Raw genomic sequence first — 19,481 nt, 5'->3', positions numbered from 1 at the left:
TGTGACCCCCACCCCCTCCTCAGATGTTCCTAGAGCCCTCTGGGTCTGCCCAGGGCCCCGTGACACTCTGCCCTACATGATCCATGGCCATCTGTGTGCTGTACCCCTTCCCACCTCTGTACACTCAGTAGAAGGTAAGCCCTTGGTGGGCAGGGCCTCTGTCCTTTTTGCCTCTGTCTTCCTAATGCCAAGAACAGTGTCTGGCACATGGTTGGCACTTCAGAAAGTCTTGGGGAAAGGGCAAACCTGGATGAATTGTCAGAAGCTGACTGGGTTGGGAGGTAGTAAACCAAGCTAGGTGGATCAACATTGATTGTCACTCACATTTCTAGTGGGACACCTTTTGAATGTTTTCGAGTTCCCTTCCTTGAACATCTCTGGAGGCGGGTGGAACAACTGTCAAGCAACTCAGAACATTTCTTAAAAGCCAAAGGAGCTTTAAAATCTCCATACGGGATTCCAGGATCCCACCTGTGTCTGCCTGGCTACCACAAGTGTTCTGATGAGGTGCACTGACTACAAACTAACACTAGCTAGAACAAGCAGAGCAAATGTTTACAAATGTTCACGTGAGAAACTATGGATATATCCATTAGATGTAGAAAATGTATTTAAGAGCATTATGATGCTGCAAAAAATACACTAAAGAGTGGATTTGCTCTCACTGCATTTTCTTTTTCTTTTCTTTTCCTTCTTTTTTTTGCGGGGCAATGAGGGTTAAGTGACTTGTCCAGGGTCACACAGCTAGTAAGTGTCAAGTGTCTGAGGCGGGATTTGAACTCAGGTGCTCCTGAATCCAGGGCTGGTGCTCTATCCACTGTGCCATCTAGCTGCCCCCATCACTGCATTTTGTAGGTAAGCTTGGCTATGTGTGTATTCACTGTTTAAATCCCACAACTTTATCCCAAAATTCAGAGAATATCTCTGGCTTGCCAGGAGGAAAGAGTTTCAGTGATGATAAGTCCACTGATTTTAACAGCTCAAGAAGGTGCTAAAAGAAAAAGAAAGAGAAAAACGTTAGGTTACAGGAGCTGCTGCCCATTCTGGGGTAACCTCAAACTCTCCGTCACAGACTTTCATACAGATTGCACCAGGGCTTTCTGCTTTCATATACTGGGAGCTCACACTAGGCAAGGTCTGTTTTCATCTCAAAACCCAAACCAATTAGTTCTCTCTACCCTCGATGTCAAGCTAACACAGCCATCCTTTCTCATTTCCCTCCACAGAGCTTCTTTGGTTAAAGATGAGGCTTGGTCAGTGCCACCTCAGGACAGTGTGCTCAGATAGATGACTTTGCAATTGCCTTCCAGAAACAGCCAGTAAAAAACGGAGATGGTCAAAAGTTACACAGATGGAAAGGCAGTAAAGAAAACCCAATGACACAGCTAGATGATATGATGGCAACTGGATTTGGGGGGGGGGGGGCAGGGCACATGGGACAAGACTGCGGAACAATTATGCCTTGCCAGTATTTTCTTAGGTTTCTTTTATTCCTTTGCCTGAGCAAAAAAAGATTAGAATATGGTTTTAGGCTTCTGATCCCACTTTCTTTCCACCCTGAGAAATTCTATTCTCTACCTGTAACATCAAAATGTAAACACAGATATCTGTAACTATAAACTGGGGATACCCTCAATGGCCAACAGTCAGGAAAGGGATCATTCAATCATGGTGCAGTAAAAGGACGCCAGCAAACACAATCAAGTAAAAAGAGAGGGAAAATGAATAAAAGATTTGGACTTATAAATAAACAAATAAAACGGATTCAGCCAAAATTAGGAAAAACGGAAACCAGGGTGGGGAAGGGGGGATTTACAGCAAGTTTCTCTGATAATGGCTTCATTCCTCAAGTATATAGCATCAAATTTATAGAAATAAGAGCCATTCCTCAATTGATAAATGGGCAAAGGACCTGAAAAGGCAGTTTCAAAAGAAGAAATCACAGTTATCAATAATCATATGAAAAAAATGCTTTAAATCACTGCTGATAAGAGAAATGTAAAGTAAAACAGCTCTGAGATAAGTACTTCACAACTATCACATCTGCCAATATGACAGAAAAGGAAAATAACAAAAGCTGGAAAGAATGTGAAAATATTGGGACACAATGCATTCTTGAAGGAGTTTTCAACTAGTCCAATTATTCTGGAGAACAGTCTGGAACCATACCCAAAGGGTCCTAAAATTGTATAACAATGCCACTAACAGGTCTGTATCCCAATGTGATGAAATAATGAGATTTAGCAGATACTCAAAGACCCACCTGGAGATTAATCTAGACTGAATCAAGTGAGAGTGATTAACTGCTGATTAGCCTACTTCAAGTTAACTGGATTGTAATCACACCTTGAGAACACCTTCAGAACCAATGGATTTGGATGGTGCCAACCAATCAGCTTGAAGCAGTGTGTAAGGCCCGCCTCTGTTCCAGACCTATAAAAAGCTTCCACAGTCAGTTTGCTGGAGAGAGTTTGTGATTGAAGCAGGCTTGTGGCGGAGGACTTGAGGAAGAACCAGACCAGGCTGGAACTCTAGGGTAAATAGGCTTTTTTCTTAACTTTCTGAACTCCATGGGAATATCTGTATGCTTTAATAAATGTTTAATGCCCAAGGACTGGTGCTAAAGCTTCTAATTTAAAGCGACCACAATTTAGATTTTAAACATCACACCAAAGAGATCAAAGAAAAAGGAAAAGGACCCACATGTACAAAAATATTCATAGCAGCCCTTTTTGTGGTGCCAAAGAATTGGGAATTGAGGGGACGCCTATCAACTGGGGAATGGTTGAACAAGCTGTGGTATATGTGGTATATGAATACTACTGTGCTGTAAGAAATAACGAGCAGGATAATTTCAGAAAAACCTGAGAAGACTTATATGAACTCATGTAAAGTGACATGATGGGAATCAGGAGAACACTGTACACAGTAACATTATTGCACAATGATCAGCTGTGAATGACTTAGCTACCTCTAACCAATATAAAGATCTAAGACAATTCCAAAGTTCCCATGACAAAAAATGCCATCTAACTCCAGAGAGAGAATTGATCAACTCTGGATGCAGACAGAATGATACTTTTTTACTTTATTTTCCTTAAGTGTTTTGTCTGTGTTTTCTTTTGCAACATGGCTAATATGGAAACATGTTTGGATGACTTCACATGGATAATTGCCTTCTCCGTAAGTGCTGGGGGGCACAGCAGCAAGAATTTGCAACTCAAAATTTTTAAAAATGAATTTAAAGATATTTACAGGTAATTGTGAAATATTTAATGAAATTAATATATTAAGAAAAAGTATAAAGAGAAGGAAACCTGAAAAGATCTTTTTGCCAAAATGCAAGGCATAAGAAGCAATGCAGGCAACATTAGAAGGGAAGCAGAAAGCTGGGAAACTATTTTTGCAGCCAGTGTTTCTGATAAAGGCCTCATTTCTAAAATATATAGGGAAGTAAATCAAATTTATAAGAATGCAAGTCATTCCCCAATTGAGAAATGGTCAAAGGATATGAACAGGCAGTTTTTAGATGAAGAAATCAAAGCTATCTATTGCTAAACAAAAAATGTTCTAAATCACTATTGATTAGAGAAATGCAAATGAAAATAACTCTGAGGTACCACCTCATACCTATCAGATTGGCTAATATTACGGAAAAGGAAAACAATAAATGTTGGAGCTGTGGAAAATTTGGAACATTAATGCATTGTTGGTGGAGTTGTGAACTGATCCAACCATTCTGGAGAACAATTTAGAACTATGCCCAAAGGGCTATAAAACTGTGCATACCCTTTAACCCAGTAATGCCACTAGTAGGTCTGTATCCCAAAGAGATCATAAAAAAGAGAAACAGACCTATATGTATAAAAATATTTCTAGCAGCTCTCTTGGTAGTGACAAAGAATTGGAAATTAAGGGGTTGCCCATCAATAGAGGAATGGCTAAACAAGCTGTGGTATATGAATATGATGGAATACTAGTGTGCTGTAAGAAATGATGGACAGGCAGATTTCAGAAGAACCTGGAAAGACTTAAGTAGACTGATGCTGAGTGAAGTGAATAGAACCAGGAGAACACTGTATACAGTAAGAGTAACATAGTATGAGGATAAGTTGTGATAGACTTAGCTCTTTTCAGCAAGACAATTCCAAAGGACTCATGATGGAAAATGTTCTTCATCTCCAGAAAAAAGAACTGGGGAATCTGGATGCATATTGTCCCGTACTGTTGCTACCTTTGTTTTTGTTTTTTAAGGTTTTTCCCTTGTGTTCTGATTCTTCTTTCGCAACACGACTAATGCAGAAATATGTTTGTGACTGTACATATATAACCAAATCAGATTGCTTGCTCTCTTGCAGAGAGGGGAGGGGAAAAAATTTGGAACTCAAAATCTCATAAAAAACAAATGTTGAAAACTATCTTTACATGTAATTGGAAAATAATAAAATACTTTTACGATGGCTCCATACTGCACAGAGTGCTGGGCCTGGAGTCAGGAAGACTCATCTTCCTGAGTTCAAATCCAGGCTCAGATACTCACTAGCTGTGGGAGCCTGGGCAAGTCACTTCACCCTGTTTGCCTCAGTTCCCTCATCTGTCAAATGAGCTGGAAAAGGAAATGGCAAGCCATTCCAGTATCTCTGCCAAGAAAAACCAAATGGAGTAGAGTCTGTCATGACTGAAAAACAACTGACAGGACCACTTGAGCGGAAAGGTCCATGGGAACAAATAGACCAAAGTCAGGATGGAGGCTGGGACAAGGGGGGAATTGCCATGTTGTTGTGACAGTCTGTGCACAGAATTTAATTACTTTAGGTGGTAGCTAAGCGAGTTGAATGAGTTTCATTGAAGTTCAATGGTGACCTCTGGCTAAAACCATTTTTGGAAAATGTTCCCATGTCTGCCTCCCAGTTGCCACAAGTATAATATTCCAGGATTGTCCTAAGCAACACCACCAAGCAAACACTAGGAGGAATGTGGCCTAGGCACATACATTAGTGGAGACACAGATGCCTGCAGTCCATGCCTAAAATACATCAGCCTCTGGGCAAGAAAACACAAGGAGGACTGCTGGCTTTGATTTCAGTCAGATGACCCTGGAAGAAGTGGAAAGGATTGGGGAAACGTGGTGTGGGCTGATAGGAGACATAGGCTCGAGTCTCTGCATGGCCTTCTTCTGTAAATCAGAGAAGTCTCTTCCCTCTCTCCCCACTCTGCCCTGCGGCCTTGCTTTTTAATGCCCTGAGCTGGAATCCCGGGGTTAGCATTTGAATGACAAAGAGGCAAGCCCCAAAGCAGCTGAATTTCCCATAAGCCAGAGTGGACTTGCATAAATCAGTTAGCAAGGTGACAGTTCATTTCCTCTTATAGAATCATGTCAGCCTGGGTTTGCCCTTAATCTATAAAGCACACTCCATTCCTGTGTGAGGATTAACCCAAGTGATCTGCCAGGCCCTCCCCCTGCCTCCTTCTCCTCATCCCCCTACCTCCTCTTCTCTTTTGTGGCACCTCCAGTAGCCTGGCAAAGCCACCCTCTCTCCTGGCCCACTCCATCAACAAGGACCAACTAACCATCTCTGCAAAAGACTTGATCCTCAATCTGTCAACAAGTAGACACGGAGGGCCCTGCCCTGCCAACTGGAGCAGTGTGCTCTCCCTGGGGCTCTCTGTACCTCTGCCCTTCTCCCCTACCCCCTTTCCCCAAGCTGAGCTCATTTGGAAGTCCAAAAGAAGGCAAGAGAGAAGTCTAAAGAGCTTCCAACCCATCCTGGTTTGGTGACATCTTTGGCTCTCTTTTCTTGAGTCAATTTTCTTCAGGGTTTCATGAAATCTTCCAAAATGAGGGGATTTTATGGATAGCTGATAATACTTAATTGTCACTGGTAATACTTAAACCACAAAGGAAGAAGAGCCTTGAGTATAGGCCTGCCAATGGGGTGTCCCTCTGTTGTACAAGAAAATGTTCAGAAAAGAAATGCAGACCCTTCAGGAGCTCCTGAGGATTCACTTCCATGTCAAAGAGGAAGTGCAATCTTGGTCTGTCATGAGAGCAGCCACATTAACAGAACCACGGAACCTCCAACTATTGCTATCAGAATAAACATATTTTCTATATACTTTCAGAGATGGTTTATAGGAAATAAATGAAATCGGGTAAGGATAACTCTCCAAAACAGGCAGGGAATGGTTACTAACCTCACTCAAGAAACCAGCTAATTTCCTCGGCAGTCAGTGCTGGCTGCATGTCAGGCACAGTGATAGGTGCCATGGATATCACTCCAAGGGCTTAAATAATTTCCAGTAACAAAGAATTTACCATTCTCATGGCAGATATGACAAAAATGGTATATATCATATACCAATACCAATACATATACCAATGAAACATATATATCACAATTATAAAGTGAAAAGTCAAAAAATATTTATTAAACACCTACTATTTGCTAGGCACTGTTGTAAACAAATACAAGTATATGAAAAGTATATATTTGTATTTTTAATACATTAAATAAATTCTGGTTTGTAAGTCATTAGAAAAAAGTAATAAGGGGGCAGCTAGGTGGCGCAGTGGATAGAGCACCAGCCCTGGAGTCAGGAGTACCTGAGTTCAAATCCGGCCTCAGACACTTAACACTTACTAGCTGTGTGACCTTGGGCAAGTCACTTAACCCCAATTGCCTCACTAAAAAAAAAGTAATAAGGAAGAAAGGGCACTTGAAGTTAGGGGAATCAGGAAAGGGTTTATGTAGAAGATTGTGCTTCCATTGGTGGAGTTGTGAAAAGATCCAAGCATTCTGGAGAATAATTTGGAACTATGCCCAAAGGGCTAGAGAACTGTGCATACCCTTTGATCCAGCAGTACCACTGCTAGGCTTATATCTCAAAGATATCCCCCAAAAGAGAAAAAGGCCTATTTGTACAAAAATATTGATAGAAGATCTTTTTGTGGTGGCTAAGAATTGGAAATCAAAGGAATACCCATCAATTGGGGAATGGCTAAACAAACTGTGGTATATGATGGTGACGGAATATCATTGAGCTATAAGAAATGACAAGCAGGATGACTTCAGAAAGGCCTGGAAAGACATGTATGAACTGATGCATAGTGAAGTGAGCAGAACCAAGAGAACATTGTGCACAGAGACAGCAATATTGTTTGATGAAGAACTGTGAATGACAACTATTCTCAACAGGACAATTCCAAAGGACTATTGATCAAACATATTATCCACCTGCAAAGAAAGAACTGATATTGATGGAACACAGACTGAAACATGCTATTTTTCACTTTCTTTCATTTTCTTCTTTTCTTCAAGTTTTCCTGTACAAAATGATGAATATGGTAATGTTTAACATAATCATACACATATAACCCATATTTGATTGCTTACCACCTCAGGGAGGAGGGAAGGGAAGAAGGGATAAAAATTGGAACCCAAAAGTAGAAATAAAAATGTTTATTACTTTAGAAAACAATAAAAACAGAAGATTGTGCTTAAACTGTGTGTTAAAGAAATTCAGGGCCTCTGTGAGGAGCAGGTATGGAGACAGGCCATTTCTGGATTACAAGGTACCAAAATGGGGGGCAGCAAGGTGGCACAGTGGATAAAGCACCGGTCCTGTATTCAGGAGGACCCGAGTTCAAATCCAGCCTCAGACACTTGACACATACTATCTATGTGACCCTGGGCAAGTCACTTAACCCTCACTGCCCCACCCCCCCAAAAAAACAAAGCAAAACAAAACAAAAACAAGGTACCAAAATGGGAGCTTGAGTATTACATGTTAGGAACAAAAAGATGGCCTGTTTGTTGGCCATTGCCAAGCAGAGGAGGGGGAGTAAAGAAAGGAGTTTTGGTCCAGGTTGTGTAGGGCAAAAGCTTTTAAAAAAGTTAACAAAAGGAATTTGGTTTTTATCTTATAGGCAATAAGGAGTTGAGTGAGCAGGAGTCACACGCTCAGATCTGGGCTTCTGGGATATTACTTTGACTGCAGCAGTGTGCAGGATGGACTGGTGTGGGGGAGATGAGGCAGGGGGATTAACCAGGAAGGAGGCTATTTCAATAAGCTGGGCTGGAGGTGATAAGGTACGGCACCTAGGTGATAACTGTGGTAATGGAGAGATGTTGGGAAGGACAAGACATGGCAAGTAATTGCATGGGGGTGGGGGATGGGGACGGGGGAGAGTGAGGAGTCCACAAAAGTGCCGACGTTACATGGCAGAAATTGTGTAGTTTGGAAAACAGTTTACGTGGAAAAAAAAAGAAATTCCATTTTGGACAAACTGAGTTAAAAGAAATGTCTGGGGCACTGAGTTTGATATGTGAAGTAGATAAGTGGTAATGCAGGACTAAAGTGCAAGGGAAAGACTGGGGCTGGAGAGATGTAGACAGGGTGTCCCTAAAGTTTGACTGTGTTTAGTATATTAAGCTGTATACATATATATTTGTGACATAGTTTTAAGGTACCAAGCTGAAAACTGCACTCAAACTTCTGGGGCACTTTGTAGAGACCTGAGGTCATCTGCATGAGAGTTAAGCCCTTGTGGGCTGATGATGTTAGCTACAGAATGAACTGTTAAATGAAGAGAGTCTAAGCCGTAACTCTAGGAAATCCCCACAGTTGGGGTGTGTGTGTGTGTGTGTGTGTGTGTGTGTGTGTGTGAGAGAGAGAGAGAGAGAGAGAGAGATGGATAATGAAACAACAAAGGAGATGAGAAGAAACAGATGGAGAAAAAGGAAGACCATGAGGGAAGAGTGTCAAAAAAATTCCAGGAGCAGAGTATCCAGGAGGAGAGGGCAGACAATGGCAGCAAAGGCTACCCAGAGATTAAGAAGGAAGATCAAGGAAAGATCATCACTTTTGGCAATGAAGCGATCACTGATGACTCTGGAGCGAGGGATGAGCTTGGAAGTCAGACTGTCAAGGGCTGAGGAGGGAAGTGGAGGCAGTGAGTGGAGATCGCATTTTCCAGTAGTTTGGCTGAGGAAGCAAGCAGAGATATAGGACAAAATTTAGGATCTAGAAAAGGTTATGAAGAATGGGGAATACTTGTGCATCTTTGAAGGCAGCATAGAAGGAGTCAGTAAACAGGGAGAATGGTAGGATGATGGAAGAAAAAGATGGGAGCATAACTAAGGGTGTAATCTGTTGGAGAATGTCGGAGGGGATGGGATGAAGGGCCCACAATGAGACCGGCCTTTGCAAGAAGGGTGATCTCACTATCAGACTGGTGGAAAGGAGAAGAGATTAAGGAGTGATGTCGAGGAGATGAGGGGAAGAGAAAGTGGAGAGAGCTTATGGCAAACACCTTGAATTTCTAAGTAAAGTAAGAGATGAGGTTCTCAGCAGAAAATGGAAGGGAAAGAGGAAGTGTGAGAAGCAAAGATCTCGAATAGATTCTGGAAAGAGAATCAGTCAGGAATCAAAGACTTGACTTTCAGCAGGTTAAATAATTGAATCGGAAATCTCTCCATGATTCTGAGACATCCTTTAGCTGCATTCAGCCACTTGTCGTGTGGATGGTGGGAATATTCCAAGGACTGGGTTTGGCAAGAGAAGAGAAGTGATAGGACAAGGGGGCAAGGGATTCCAGGACAGAGGGAGACCCAGATCTAAATTTGCTAAGTCATGGGCTGGGCCTGGAGAAAGAGTAACCTGAAGTCAGAGCAGGGGTAATGGTCCAAGAAAGTACTTGGGGCGATGAAGAGGAATGAGAGTAAGGTCTGGGCAGAGAGTGGAACAACATTGCTTCCAGTTAAGGGGGTGGAATATCTGTGGATAATGGTGAGGCCCAGTAGGTGACCCCTCCATGCGTGGATGAGGTAAAGGAAAGAAGCAGGCCATGGGTTGGAAGGAAGCTGAGGAACTGGGGCATTTGGGAGTCTGAGGTAATGCGGATATAAAAGTTCCCTAGGAGACAGGCGGGATAAAGCCAGATGGTGGTGAGTCCAGTGCTGGACTCCTTGAGAAAGCAGGAGAACAAATTGGGGATTGCTTTCTTATAGCCATCACCATTTCCTAGCAGGAAAGGAAAAGCAGGAAGCCCTGGAGCCAAGGCCTTGTTTAGGCTCCCACACTGAAGTTTCACCAGAGGCCAGGTGCCACAAACACCAGAGGATGAGACTTGGCATCAGGAAGGCCTGGATCCACAGCCAGCCTCAGGCCCTCACTGGCTGTGTGGCCCTGGACAGGCCTCAGCATTCTCATCTGTGAAATGGAACACTTAGCTCCCCAGGCCGTCCTGAGGGGCATGTGAGGCAAGACACACAAATGCCTCTGCCAGCCTCCCAGCATCACCTAAGTGACAAGCCACTGGCTGCACGCTGCTTCTCACTAAGCATGGTCACACAGCATAGAAAAGAGTCCATGCTGTGATCACAAGAGCCAGCCCCAAATTCTAACACACCTGCTGCAATGAAATGCACACACTGTCACTTACTCAGGGGCACCAGTGGGCTTATGGAGGGCAAAAACCCCTCTATTTTCTTTTAGTGGGGCGATGAGGGTTAAGTGACTTACCCAGGGTCACACAGCTAGTACGTGTCAAGTGTCTGAGGCCTGTAAAGAATTAATTGTGATTTGAGGTTTTTCTGACTCCATCTTTTGGCTAGAATTTTAAAAACCCCAGTGCGTACACTGGCCTGGGGCTCAGGTGTCAGGCCTCTGCAACAGCGCAGTGCTCCACCCACTGGTTGTAGCCATCTCCATGGCGCTGGCACCTCACGTCATTACCACTCGCAGACGCCTACATGGGCCTGGCAAAATTACAATGACTGGAAGCCCAGTGAGGGCAGTCAGTCAGGGATGCCAGCCAATTAGCTTGGGGCTGTGTGTAGACAGCCTGGGGTCTGCTGGGAAGGAGAAGGGAGAGTTTTGCCATTCTGGTGTGGAGCTGGTGTTCTGCTGAGCTCTGGGCGGTGGTGTGATTCTGGTTGTATTGTTTCCCTTCCCCCATTCTTTTTTTTTTCTTTTCCCTTAATTCTACTGATCTTGCTTGTGTTTTTGTTAATAAACCCTGTTCTGTTTTTGAGGGAGGCTGTTGGTCTCCTTCCTTGCCCCCATATTGGGGCGAGCCACCTAGCTAACACTCCCCAATTGCAATTTGGCCCCTACAGGCCAGATTTGAACTCAGGTTCTCCTGAATCCAGGGCCGGTGCTTTATCCACTGCGCCACCTAGCTGCCCCAAATCCCCTCTTCAAACAACCAACGTGGCCCTCTTTCCAAACAGCCACAGAGGCAGGCTCCCAGAGCACCAAGAATACAAATAGCCATCTTTACATAGCACCTGCTGTGTGTGTGCCAGGCACTGTGCTAAGCCTCTCGTTTGCTCTTCACAACAACCATGAGAGGTAGGTGCTCTCAGGATTCCACATTTTACAGGTGAGGAAACTGAGGCAGGCAGCCATTCAGTGACTTGGCCGAGGTCACACAACTAGTCAATGTCAGTGGCGCCATCTAGCGGCTCCTTTGATACATGGCGATGGCACAGGGTTTGGGGGTGGGGTGGATAGGTCTTTGGGCAGGGGGAAAGGAAGAGCTTCATGAAGCTGGAGAGGGGCAGCGGTGGTCAGCCAGATGACCGCACACCTCCAAAGGCTCAGCGCCAGCCTGCTGCCCACTGCATGTACAATAGCAAAGATAGCCTTCTTTGTGCAGCCGTCTGGCCAACCCTAACTGGTGATTGGCCAGCACCTTTTCATTTACCAGAACCACCAAGGGCTTCCCTTCTTCCAGGGCCTCCAAGCCCCTCCCCGCACCTGGAAAGAGAAATCCAGACTCCAAACAGTGTGGCGTGGTCAGCTTCTTCTCCACCTCATCTGGCAGCAAAAGAGTGAGAAAGAATCACGGGCGCCCACTGGTTGAGTTGACTGGTGTTCCCACATGTTCGTCTCATGGACACGGGGGAGAAAAACAAACCAAGAAAGCGGTCAACAGCCTCTCTCTGGGGACTGTTGGGGTTGATGATGGTCCAGTCACCCACCTCCACCTTTATCCTCTTAAGAAGGCAGAGGAAGGGGCAGCTAGGTGGTGCAGTAGATAGAGCACCAGCCCTGGATTCAGGAGTACTTGAGTTCAAATCCGACCTCAGACCCTTGACAGTTACTAGCTGTGTGACCCTGGGCAAGTCACTTAACCCCAACTGCCCCGCAAAAAAAAAAGAAAGAAAAAAAAGAAGGCAGAGGAGTGGTAGAGCCTCCTGAGCTTGTAGTCTTCTGGTCAGCCAGAGGTAGACACTGCACCTGGACTCTGACATAGGGGTTATTCTGATCCTCTTCAAGGTGGGAGGACAACTACCAACTGAAGTATATGACAAGGGGTCAGCTATTAAAGGGACTTTCCTAAAATTCAAAGTCTGACCATGTCAATCACTTATCCAATCACTTATCCAATAATCAATGTTTATTGATTGACTAAAAAAAGAAGACAGAGGAGAGGGAAGGCAGGAGGAGGCTGGAGGCAGGGGCCAGGGGGCCACCTGGACACCCATGGGTGCTCCTCCATTTTTCCACTGCTTTGGAGAGAAGCCCTCTCCAAAACACAGTGACAGAAGCAGCACGGACCTACCTTTATGGACGTGTGTTACTGTGAGATATGGAATGGCTCCAATTATCCAATCTGAAATTTACATACTTTAAAATCCACTCTTTGATACTGCCTAAATTAATTTACTTATTCAGTGCCATACCAATCAGACTACCTAAAAATTATTTTATACAGCTAGAAAAAATAATAACAAAATTCATCTGGAAAAAGAAAAAATCAAGAATATCCAGGGAAATAATGAAAAAAAAATTCACAGGAAGGTGGGTTAGCGGTACCAAACCTGGAGCTTTACTATAAAGCGGCAGTCATCAAAACTATCTGGTACTGGCTAAAAAATAGAGTGGTAGATCAATGGAATAGGCTGAGCACAGGAAACACAGTAGTAAATGACACTAGTAATGTAGTGTTTGATAAACCCAAAGACTCCAGCTTCTGGGATAGGAACTCAGTATTTGACAAAAACTGCTGGGAAAACTGGAAGATAGTATGGCAGAAACTAGGCATAGACCAACATCTTACACCTTATACTAAAATAAGGTCAAAATGGATACATGATTTAGACATAAGAGGTGATACCATAGGTAAATTAGGAGAGAAAGGAATAGTGTACCTATCAGGTCTTTGGAAAGGAAAACAGTTTTTGACCAAACAAGAGATAGAGTATATTATAAAATGCAAAATGGATGATTTTGATTATATTAAATTAAAAAATTTTTGTACAAACAGAAGCAATGCATCCAAAATTGGAAGGGAGGCAGAAAACTGGGAAATAATTTTTGAGGCCAGTGCTTCTGATAAAGGCCTCATCTCTAAAATATATAGGGAATTAAATCAAATTTATAAGAATCCAAGTCATTCCCCAATTGAGAAATGGTCAAAGGATATGAACAGGCAGTTTTCTGATGAAGAAACCAAAGCTATCTATTCCCATATGAAAAAATTCTCATAATCTCTAATGATTAGAGAGATGCAAATTAAAACAACTCTGAGGTACTACCTGACACCTATCAGATTGGCTAAAATGACAAAAAAGGAAGATAATAAATGTTGGAGAGGCTGTGGGAAAATTGGAACACTAATGCATTGTTGGTGGAGCTGTGAGCTGATCCAACCATTCTGGAGAGCAATTTGGAATTATTCCCAAAGGGCAATAAAGCTGTGCATACCCTTTGACCCAGCAATCCCACTTTTAGGTCTTTTGCCCAAAGACATCATGGAAGGGGGAAAGGGACCCACATGTATAAAAATATTTATAGCTGCTCTTTACGTGGTAGCAAGGAATTGGAAGTTGAGGGGGGGCCCATCCATTGGGGAATGGCTGGACAAGTTGTGGTATATGAATACAATGGAATACTATTGTGCTGTAAGAAATGATGAGCAGGAGGAGTTCAGAGAAACCTGGAGGGTCTTACATGAGCTGATGATGAGCGAGATGAGCAGAACCAGAAGAACATTGTACACAGTATCATCAACATTGAGTGTTGATCTACTGTGATGGACTATATTCTCTCACCAATGCAATGGCACAGAAGAGTTCCAGGGAACTCATGATAGAAGAGGATCTCCAAATCCAGGAAAAAAAAGAAAGAAAGAACTGTGGAGTATAGATGCTGATTGAACCATACTATTTCTTTTGTTTTGGGTGCTGTTGTTTTTTTTCTATTTTGAGGTTTTGCATCACTGCTCTGATTCTTTCTCTTGTAACAGGATTAATGCAGAAACAGGATTAATGTTATTATGTGTATATATATGTGTGTGTGTATATATCTATATCTATATCTATATGTATAGAGATATATAGACATAACCTATATCAGATTACCTGCTGTCTAGGGGAGGGGGGAGGGAGGGGAGGGAGGGAGAAAAATCTGAAATTGTAAAGCATGTATAAACAAAAGTTGAGAACTATCTTTACATGTAATGGAAAAAATAAAATACCTTACACATTAAAAAAAAAATCCACTCTTTGGACAGGGATTGAGGGATTGGGAGGAGGCTCTGCATCCATTTTCTTTTTCTTAAATTTTCTTTTCTTTTTTTAATTAACAAGCATCTATCCTCTCTCCTTCCTACCTCACCCCTATGTAAAAGAAACATATTGTCCATGTCTCAAAACATACATCTCATTCTACATCTTGAACCCATCACCTCCATCAAGAGGTGGGTCACATAGGTCATTATTCATTTGTAAAATAAATCCCTGAATTCTGTTAGCAATCTCCAGTTATGATAAATTTCTCCCTTAAAACTTCAGAAAACAGACATAACCTTTTCCCCTCTGCAATCCAGTGGCTGTCACATTTACATTGCCCAAAGGACTGTTTTCAGAAGACTGGGGGCGGAGGCGGGGAGGGGGGGGGAAAGAAGGCAGAGCATATTTTTCATCATGATATAAGCAGACTGGGGAGCTCCTGATATAGAAAGCCCTCCTCCATTAATGCAGATTAAGCAACACATCTGAAACTGCAGCAATAAGACACATGACCTATCCATGACCATATAGCGAGTAAAATGTCAGATGCATCCTTGAACCCAGGTCTTCCTAACTCCAAAGCCAGCTGCCTAGATAAACTTTGATAACCTTCATGTTGCCTATTATTAACTGAATTCCGTTCACAGTAAAATTTATTCCCAACTGTATTTTTCAAGCCGACATCACATTTGAAATGCATAATCTTCAATTCAATTTAGAAGCTTCTATTAACATGGCAGATGTCAAGTCCTATTTGTTTATAATCCTTACACACTGACATTTTAACACTTTGCCACGTGACATTGGAAATGCCTCATTCTTCCTGCGTTTTTGCTTCCGTATGTGGAAAATAACATGGTTAGGGAACTAGGGCTCCTACTCATTTCTCTTCTAGCAATGCACAAACATGAGTAATAGTCTCAGTTTGCATCATCACATTATTGTTAGTTATCAGAGGCCTAAATCAATCAGGTATGTCGTATTTCTATTTTAGTTTTGCAAATTGTGATTCTAAATCCAAGAGGCCGTACCTACATGGCTAATGATCAGATCTGATCTCTCTCTTTTTTTCCCGCAGGTCAATGAGGGTTAAGTGACTTGCCCAGGGTCACAGAGCTAGTAAGTGTCAAGTGTCTGAGGCCAGATTTGAACTCAGGTCCTCCTGAATCCAGGGCCGGTGCTTTATTCACTGCACCACCTAGCTGCCCCAGATCTGATCTCTTAATGTCTTCTTTCAAGGAATTTTTGTACCTGTAAACAATCAAGGAGAAAGATGTAGAAGCAAAGGAGTCTGGGACTACTCTTCCTTTTCCAATCTGTAGAACAAGTTTGCGATAACCAAGTCTCTTGAGCATCTAAAATGACAGAAAAATCAACAAAAGGGACTTTGAAATATGCTTCTCGGAACATCAGCATCAAATTAGTTAACATTTTTATAGCACTTAGTACATGACAGGCACTGCCTCAAGCAGAATGATTATCCCATTTTGATCCTCACAACAAGCCTGGGGGCTAGGTGCTATCATCATTATCCCCTTTTTGCAGATGAGGAAAGTGAGGGAAGCAAAGGTGAAGTGATTTGCCCAAGACCACACAGCTAGTAAATGACCTAGGAAGCTTTTGAACTGGGTTGTTCCTGACTGCAGGTCCTGTGCTCTGCAGTGCCACCTAGCACAGGTTTGAGTGGATGAGGAAAGGGATTAAACCTATGGCTGGGTTAGTATAGAGAACTTCCAGATAAGGAAGTTTGGCACCTTCTTAGCCATCTACACTCTTAGAAGGGTGTCTAGAGAGCCGATTTGTCCCTGGGCACACAGGCAGCATATGTAACGGCAGAATTTGAACCTGGGTCTTCCTAGCTTTGAAGTCATCTCTTTATCCACTATAGCACACAACAGGTTTGGAGTAGACAAGATTCCCTGTGGCTGATCTCATTAAATTTCCCATCTGGGGGCAGCTAGATGGAGCAGTGCATAGAACACCGGCCCTGAAGTCAGGAGGACCTGAGTTCAAATCCGGCCTCGGACACTTAACACTTACTAGCTGTGTGACCCTGGGCAAGTCACTTAACCCCAATTGCCTCACTAAAAAACCCAAAAAAACAAATTTCCCATCTGAAGGGCCCGTATTGGGCATCTAGTCCAACCCCCTCATGTTATAGAGCAAGAAATGGAGGCTCAGGCAAGGACGAGGATTTGGCTGTGGTCATGTAGGTAGCAACTAGCAAAGGTACTGTCCATTGCTTTCTAGCCCTGAACACACTCAATTATTAGCATAACTCCATGAGCCACAAGTTCCTGAAGGAAAGGGACAATGGAGGTACCCTGAAGAAAGTCAGAAAAGTGACCAGGATTCAGCTTTGGCTTGGCCACCACTCACATCAGATGTCACAGTGTATTTTCTGTTATCAAGTACATCATTCACTAGTAAGCGATAATGATTTAAAAGAACAAAATGCTTCACTTTTTAAAAATCCATCTTTGTATACTAACCAGTGGATTTGGGATGGGAGAAGTGGGCTGCAAGCCCTGCTACTCAAAGTGGCCTTAGTTAACCCATCTCCAAGTCAGCTTTAATCCAAAGGCTTCTGGGGGTGCTGTCAGTGCTGACCATGTGTGATGCTCAGGACCTTTCTGTGCACCCCAGTTTCCACTTCTGATGATGTCAAGGGGCCCACGCCCTGGTAATGCCCTGGACATTGGTATTGGACTCTGACATTTCCTACTTGTGCAATCCGAGGCAACCTATTCCTCTCTCATCCTCAGTTTCCTGACTTAAACCCATGATCTCATGGTCCTTCATCTTTGGGCCTCATTTTCTCCTTATCCCTTATACAAGGGAGTTGAATTAGAAAATTAGTCTCTATGGTAGCATTTTGCCCCGACATCCTGGCAATGCAACTCATTCTCCATTCCTGGGACTCAGTTTCCCCTCTGTCAAATGAAGAATCTGGCCTGGCCCAACAGCAGGCCTAAACGGGATCTGTGTCAATGGAGGGGAAGTGGAGATCGAGATAGAGATATATAAATATTGGGTATGGGGAGGAGGAGGGTGAGGGGGCGTCTGTGTGTGTGAGGGGGCCTGTGACGAGGCTGCAGAATCTATGGGTCCGCGGAAGCGCTTTGCAGCAGGGTGTGCGCGCAGGCGCAGCGCAGGCGCAGTTCGAGCTCCCATTCAAACGAGGGGAGGGGCGGGAAAAATTCCGACTAACAGACGGGCTGACGAAACGACCTCGCTCACCTGGAGGGTAGCCCTGGAAGACATAGAATTATGAGCTTGTCGAAACTGGTGGTGTCCACGGTGACAAAAACGGACTTCATAGCCATAACCTCTCGGCTGGCTTCAGAACGACCGGACGTGACGTCATCCATCGGCGGCTCTGGGCCCCACCCTACTCACTGCGCAGGCGTCCCTAGAGCACGGTAAGCCAATGAGCTGCTAACAACAAAGCTTTCCTGGCAGCGTCGGTGGCGTTGCCGGAAGTGCCCCGGGGGCGGGGGACGCATGGCGCCCCACTCTTAGGACCCCCCCCCCCCCGCCTCCACTAGCCAACGGAGCTGTTGTATCGCCTGAAAATCAGGCGACATTTTGTGTAAAGTCCAGTAGCCAGTGTGGCGCCTAAATGAGACCTGTCTCTTTCCTCCTTTGTTCCCCTGGCACCCTAGATCTAGAGCTGCCAGGGACAGCCCCGACATTGAACATATGGGGAAACTGAGGCCCAGGGAGAGGAAGAGATTCACCCGAGCTCACACAGCTAGGAAGCGCTAGAGCTAGGAGTCAAGGGCAGACAAGCCGGTATTCTGATGATCAGACCCAGCCTGCGCCCTTCCAGATAAGCGTCTTGTTGGCAATGCAGGCAGAACCTTCATCCAACCCTGATTTATGCAGCTATTCGCCATTGGTAGTCTCTGCCTTGGAGCTGCCTGCTACAAATAAAGCAGCCTTGCAGATTTTTGTACAGTTTGGGCCTTTTGGGGCGAGGGCTCCGCCTGCGCTGCACTATGCTCATTCCACTCCCAGTTAACCCTCCACGACTATCCACACTTAGGGGCTGTCTGCGGTTCTCTGCCCCCAGATCATAACCTGTTTGAATTCATTCCCAAGCCCATTTTACTCTCCCCATTTGTTCTGATTCCCCGATGTGATTGCACAAACTAGGTTCTCCACCCCCCCACACACACCCAGTGCCTGTTCCTTTACTCCCATACCCTTTAGATACCACCCCCCCACACACACACACACATCTACTTTCATTCAGTAAGCTTTCCTCTGAGGGTCAGTCAATCCATATTTATCACCCAATTAAGATTCTGGTGGCTGTTGTCTGTCAGCTCCAATTTAGGATTATTTAGGAGGATGCTGTCCTTCCTTCCTCAGTGAGTTCAATGCCTGGTTGTATAGTCTCTCCTCCCCAACTCTTGCCCTCATACTAGGGAATTTATTGATTCACCCCCACAAACACACTAATGTCCTAAATCTTTAACTCATTCATTTCCCATAAGCAATTCCTCCACCTCAGTTCAACTCCATATGAGATGGTCAAACCCTTAATTTTGCCATCACCCACAAACAAGTATTCTACTTCCATGTTCATGAACCCTCAAATTCCTTGACTCAATCTTAATCTTTTGTCATTCTGTCCATCTTTCTCTCTATCTTACAGCTCCTAGCCCTGTTCTTTATCTTCATCATGACCTCCAAACCCTCCACCCTTCATTTCTTTCCCAAGGCATCACCCCTATACTGTCTACACTTTTCCCTTTCCCATCTAGACCCTTTGGGGTACCAGTTCAACTCTATTTTATTCTCCCTTGTTCCCTTTCCCCCTATCCTATTGCTAATCTTGCCCTGACCCAGTCTTAGATCATTCCCAACATCCTCTACTCACTCCTATTCATGTGCTACTGACAAAAACTGGATGAGTCTACTACAAAATTATACTACATAATCACAACTGGG

The 19,481-nt window shown here is 43.9% G+C and overlaps 1 protein-coding gene across 1 annotated transcript; it reads right to left on the bottom strand.

Moving 5' to 3' along the window:
• Positions 1-877: 877 nt before the first annotated feature.
• Positions 878-17,938, bottom strand: LOC122733344 (UDP-N-acetylglucosamine transferase subunit ALG13 homolog). The gene is given in 7 exon segments (XM_043973653.1): positions 878-991; positions 11,592-11,593; positions 11,626-11,763; positions 15,554-15,574; positions 15,721-15,877; positions 17,763-17,791; positions 17,794-17,938. Coding segments are annotated over 7 exon segments (561 nt in total). The 5' UTR covers positions 17,894-17,938.
• Positions 17,939-19,481: the final 1,543 nt, after the last annotated feature.

This window comes from Dromiciops gliroides, chromosome X (assembly GCF_019393635.1).
Source record: "Dromiciops gliroides isolate mDroGli1 chromosome X, mDroGli1.pri, whole genome shotgun sequence".
Lineage (NCBI taxonomy): Eukaryota > Metazoa > Chordata > Mammalia > Microbiotheria > Microbiotheriidae > Dromiciops > Dromiciops gliroides.
Note: the sequence above shows the minus strand (reverse complement) of the source record. Positions and strands in the feature narration are given on the sequence as shown.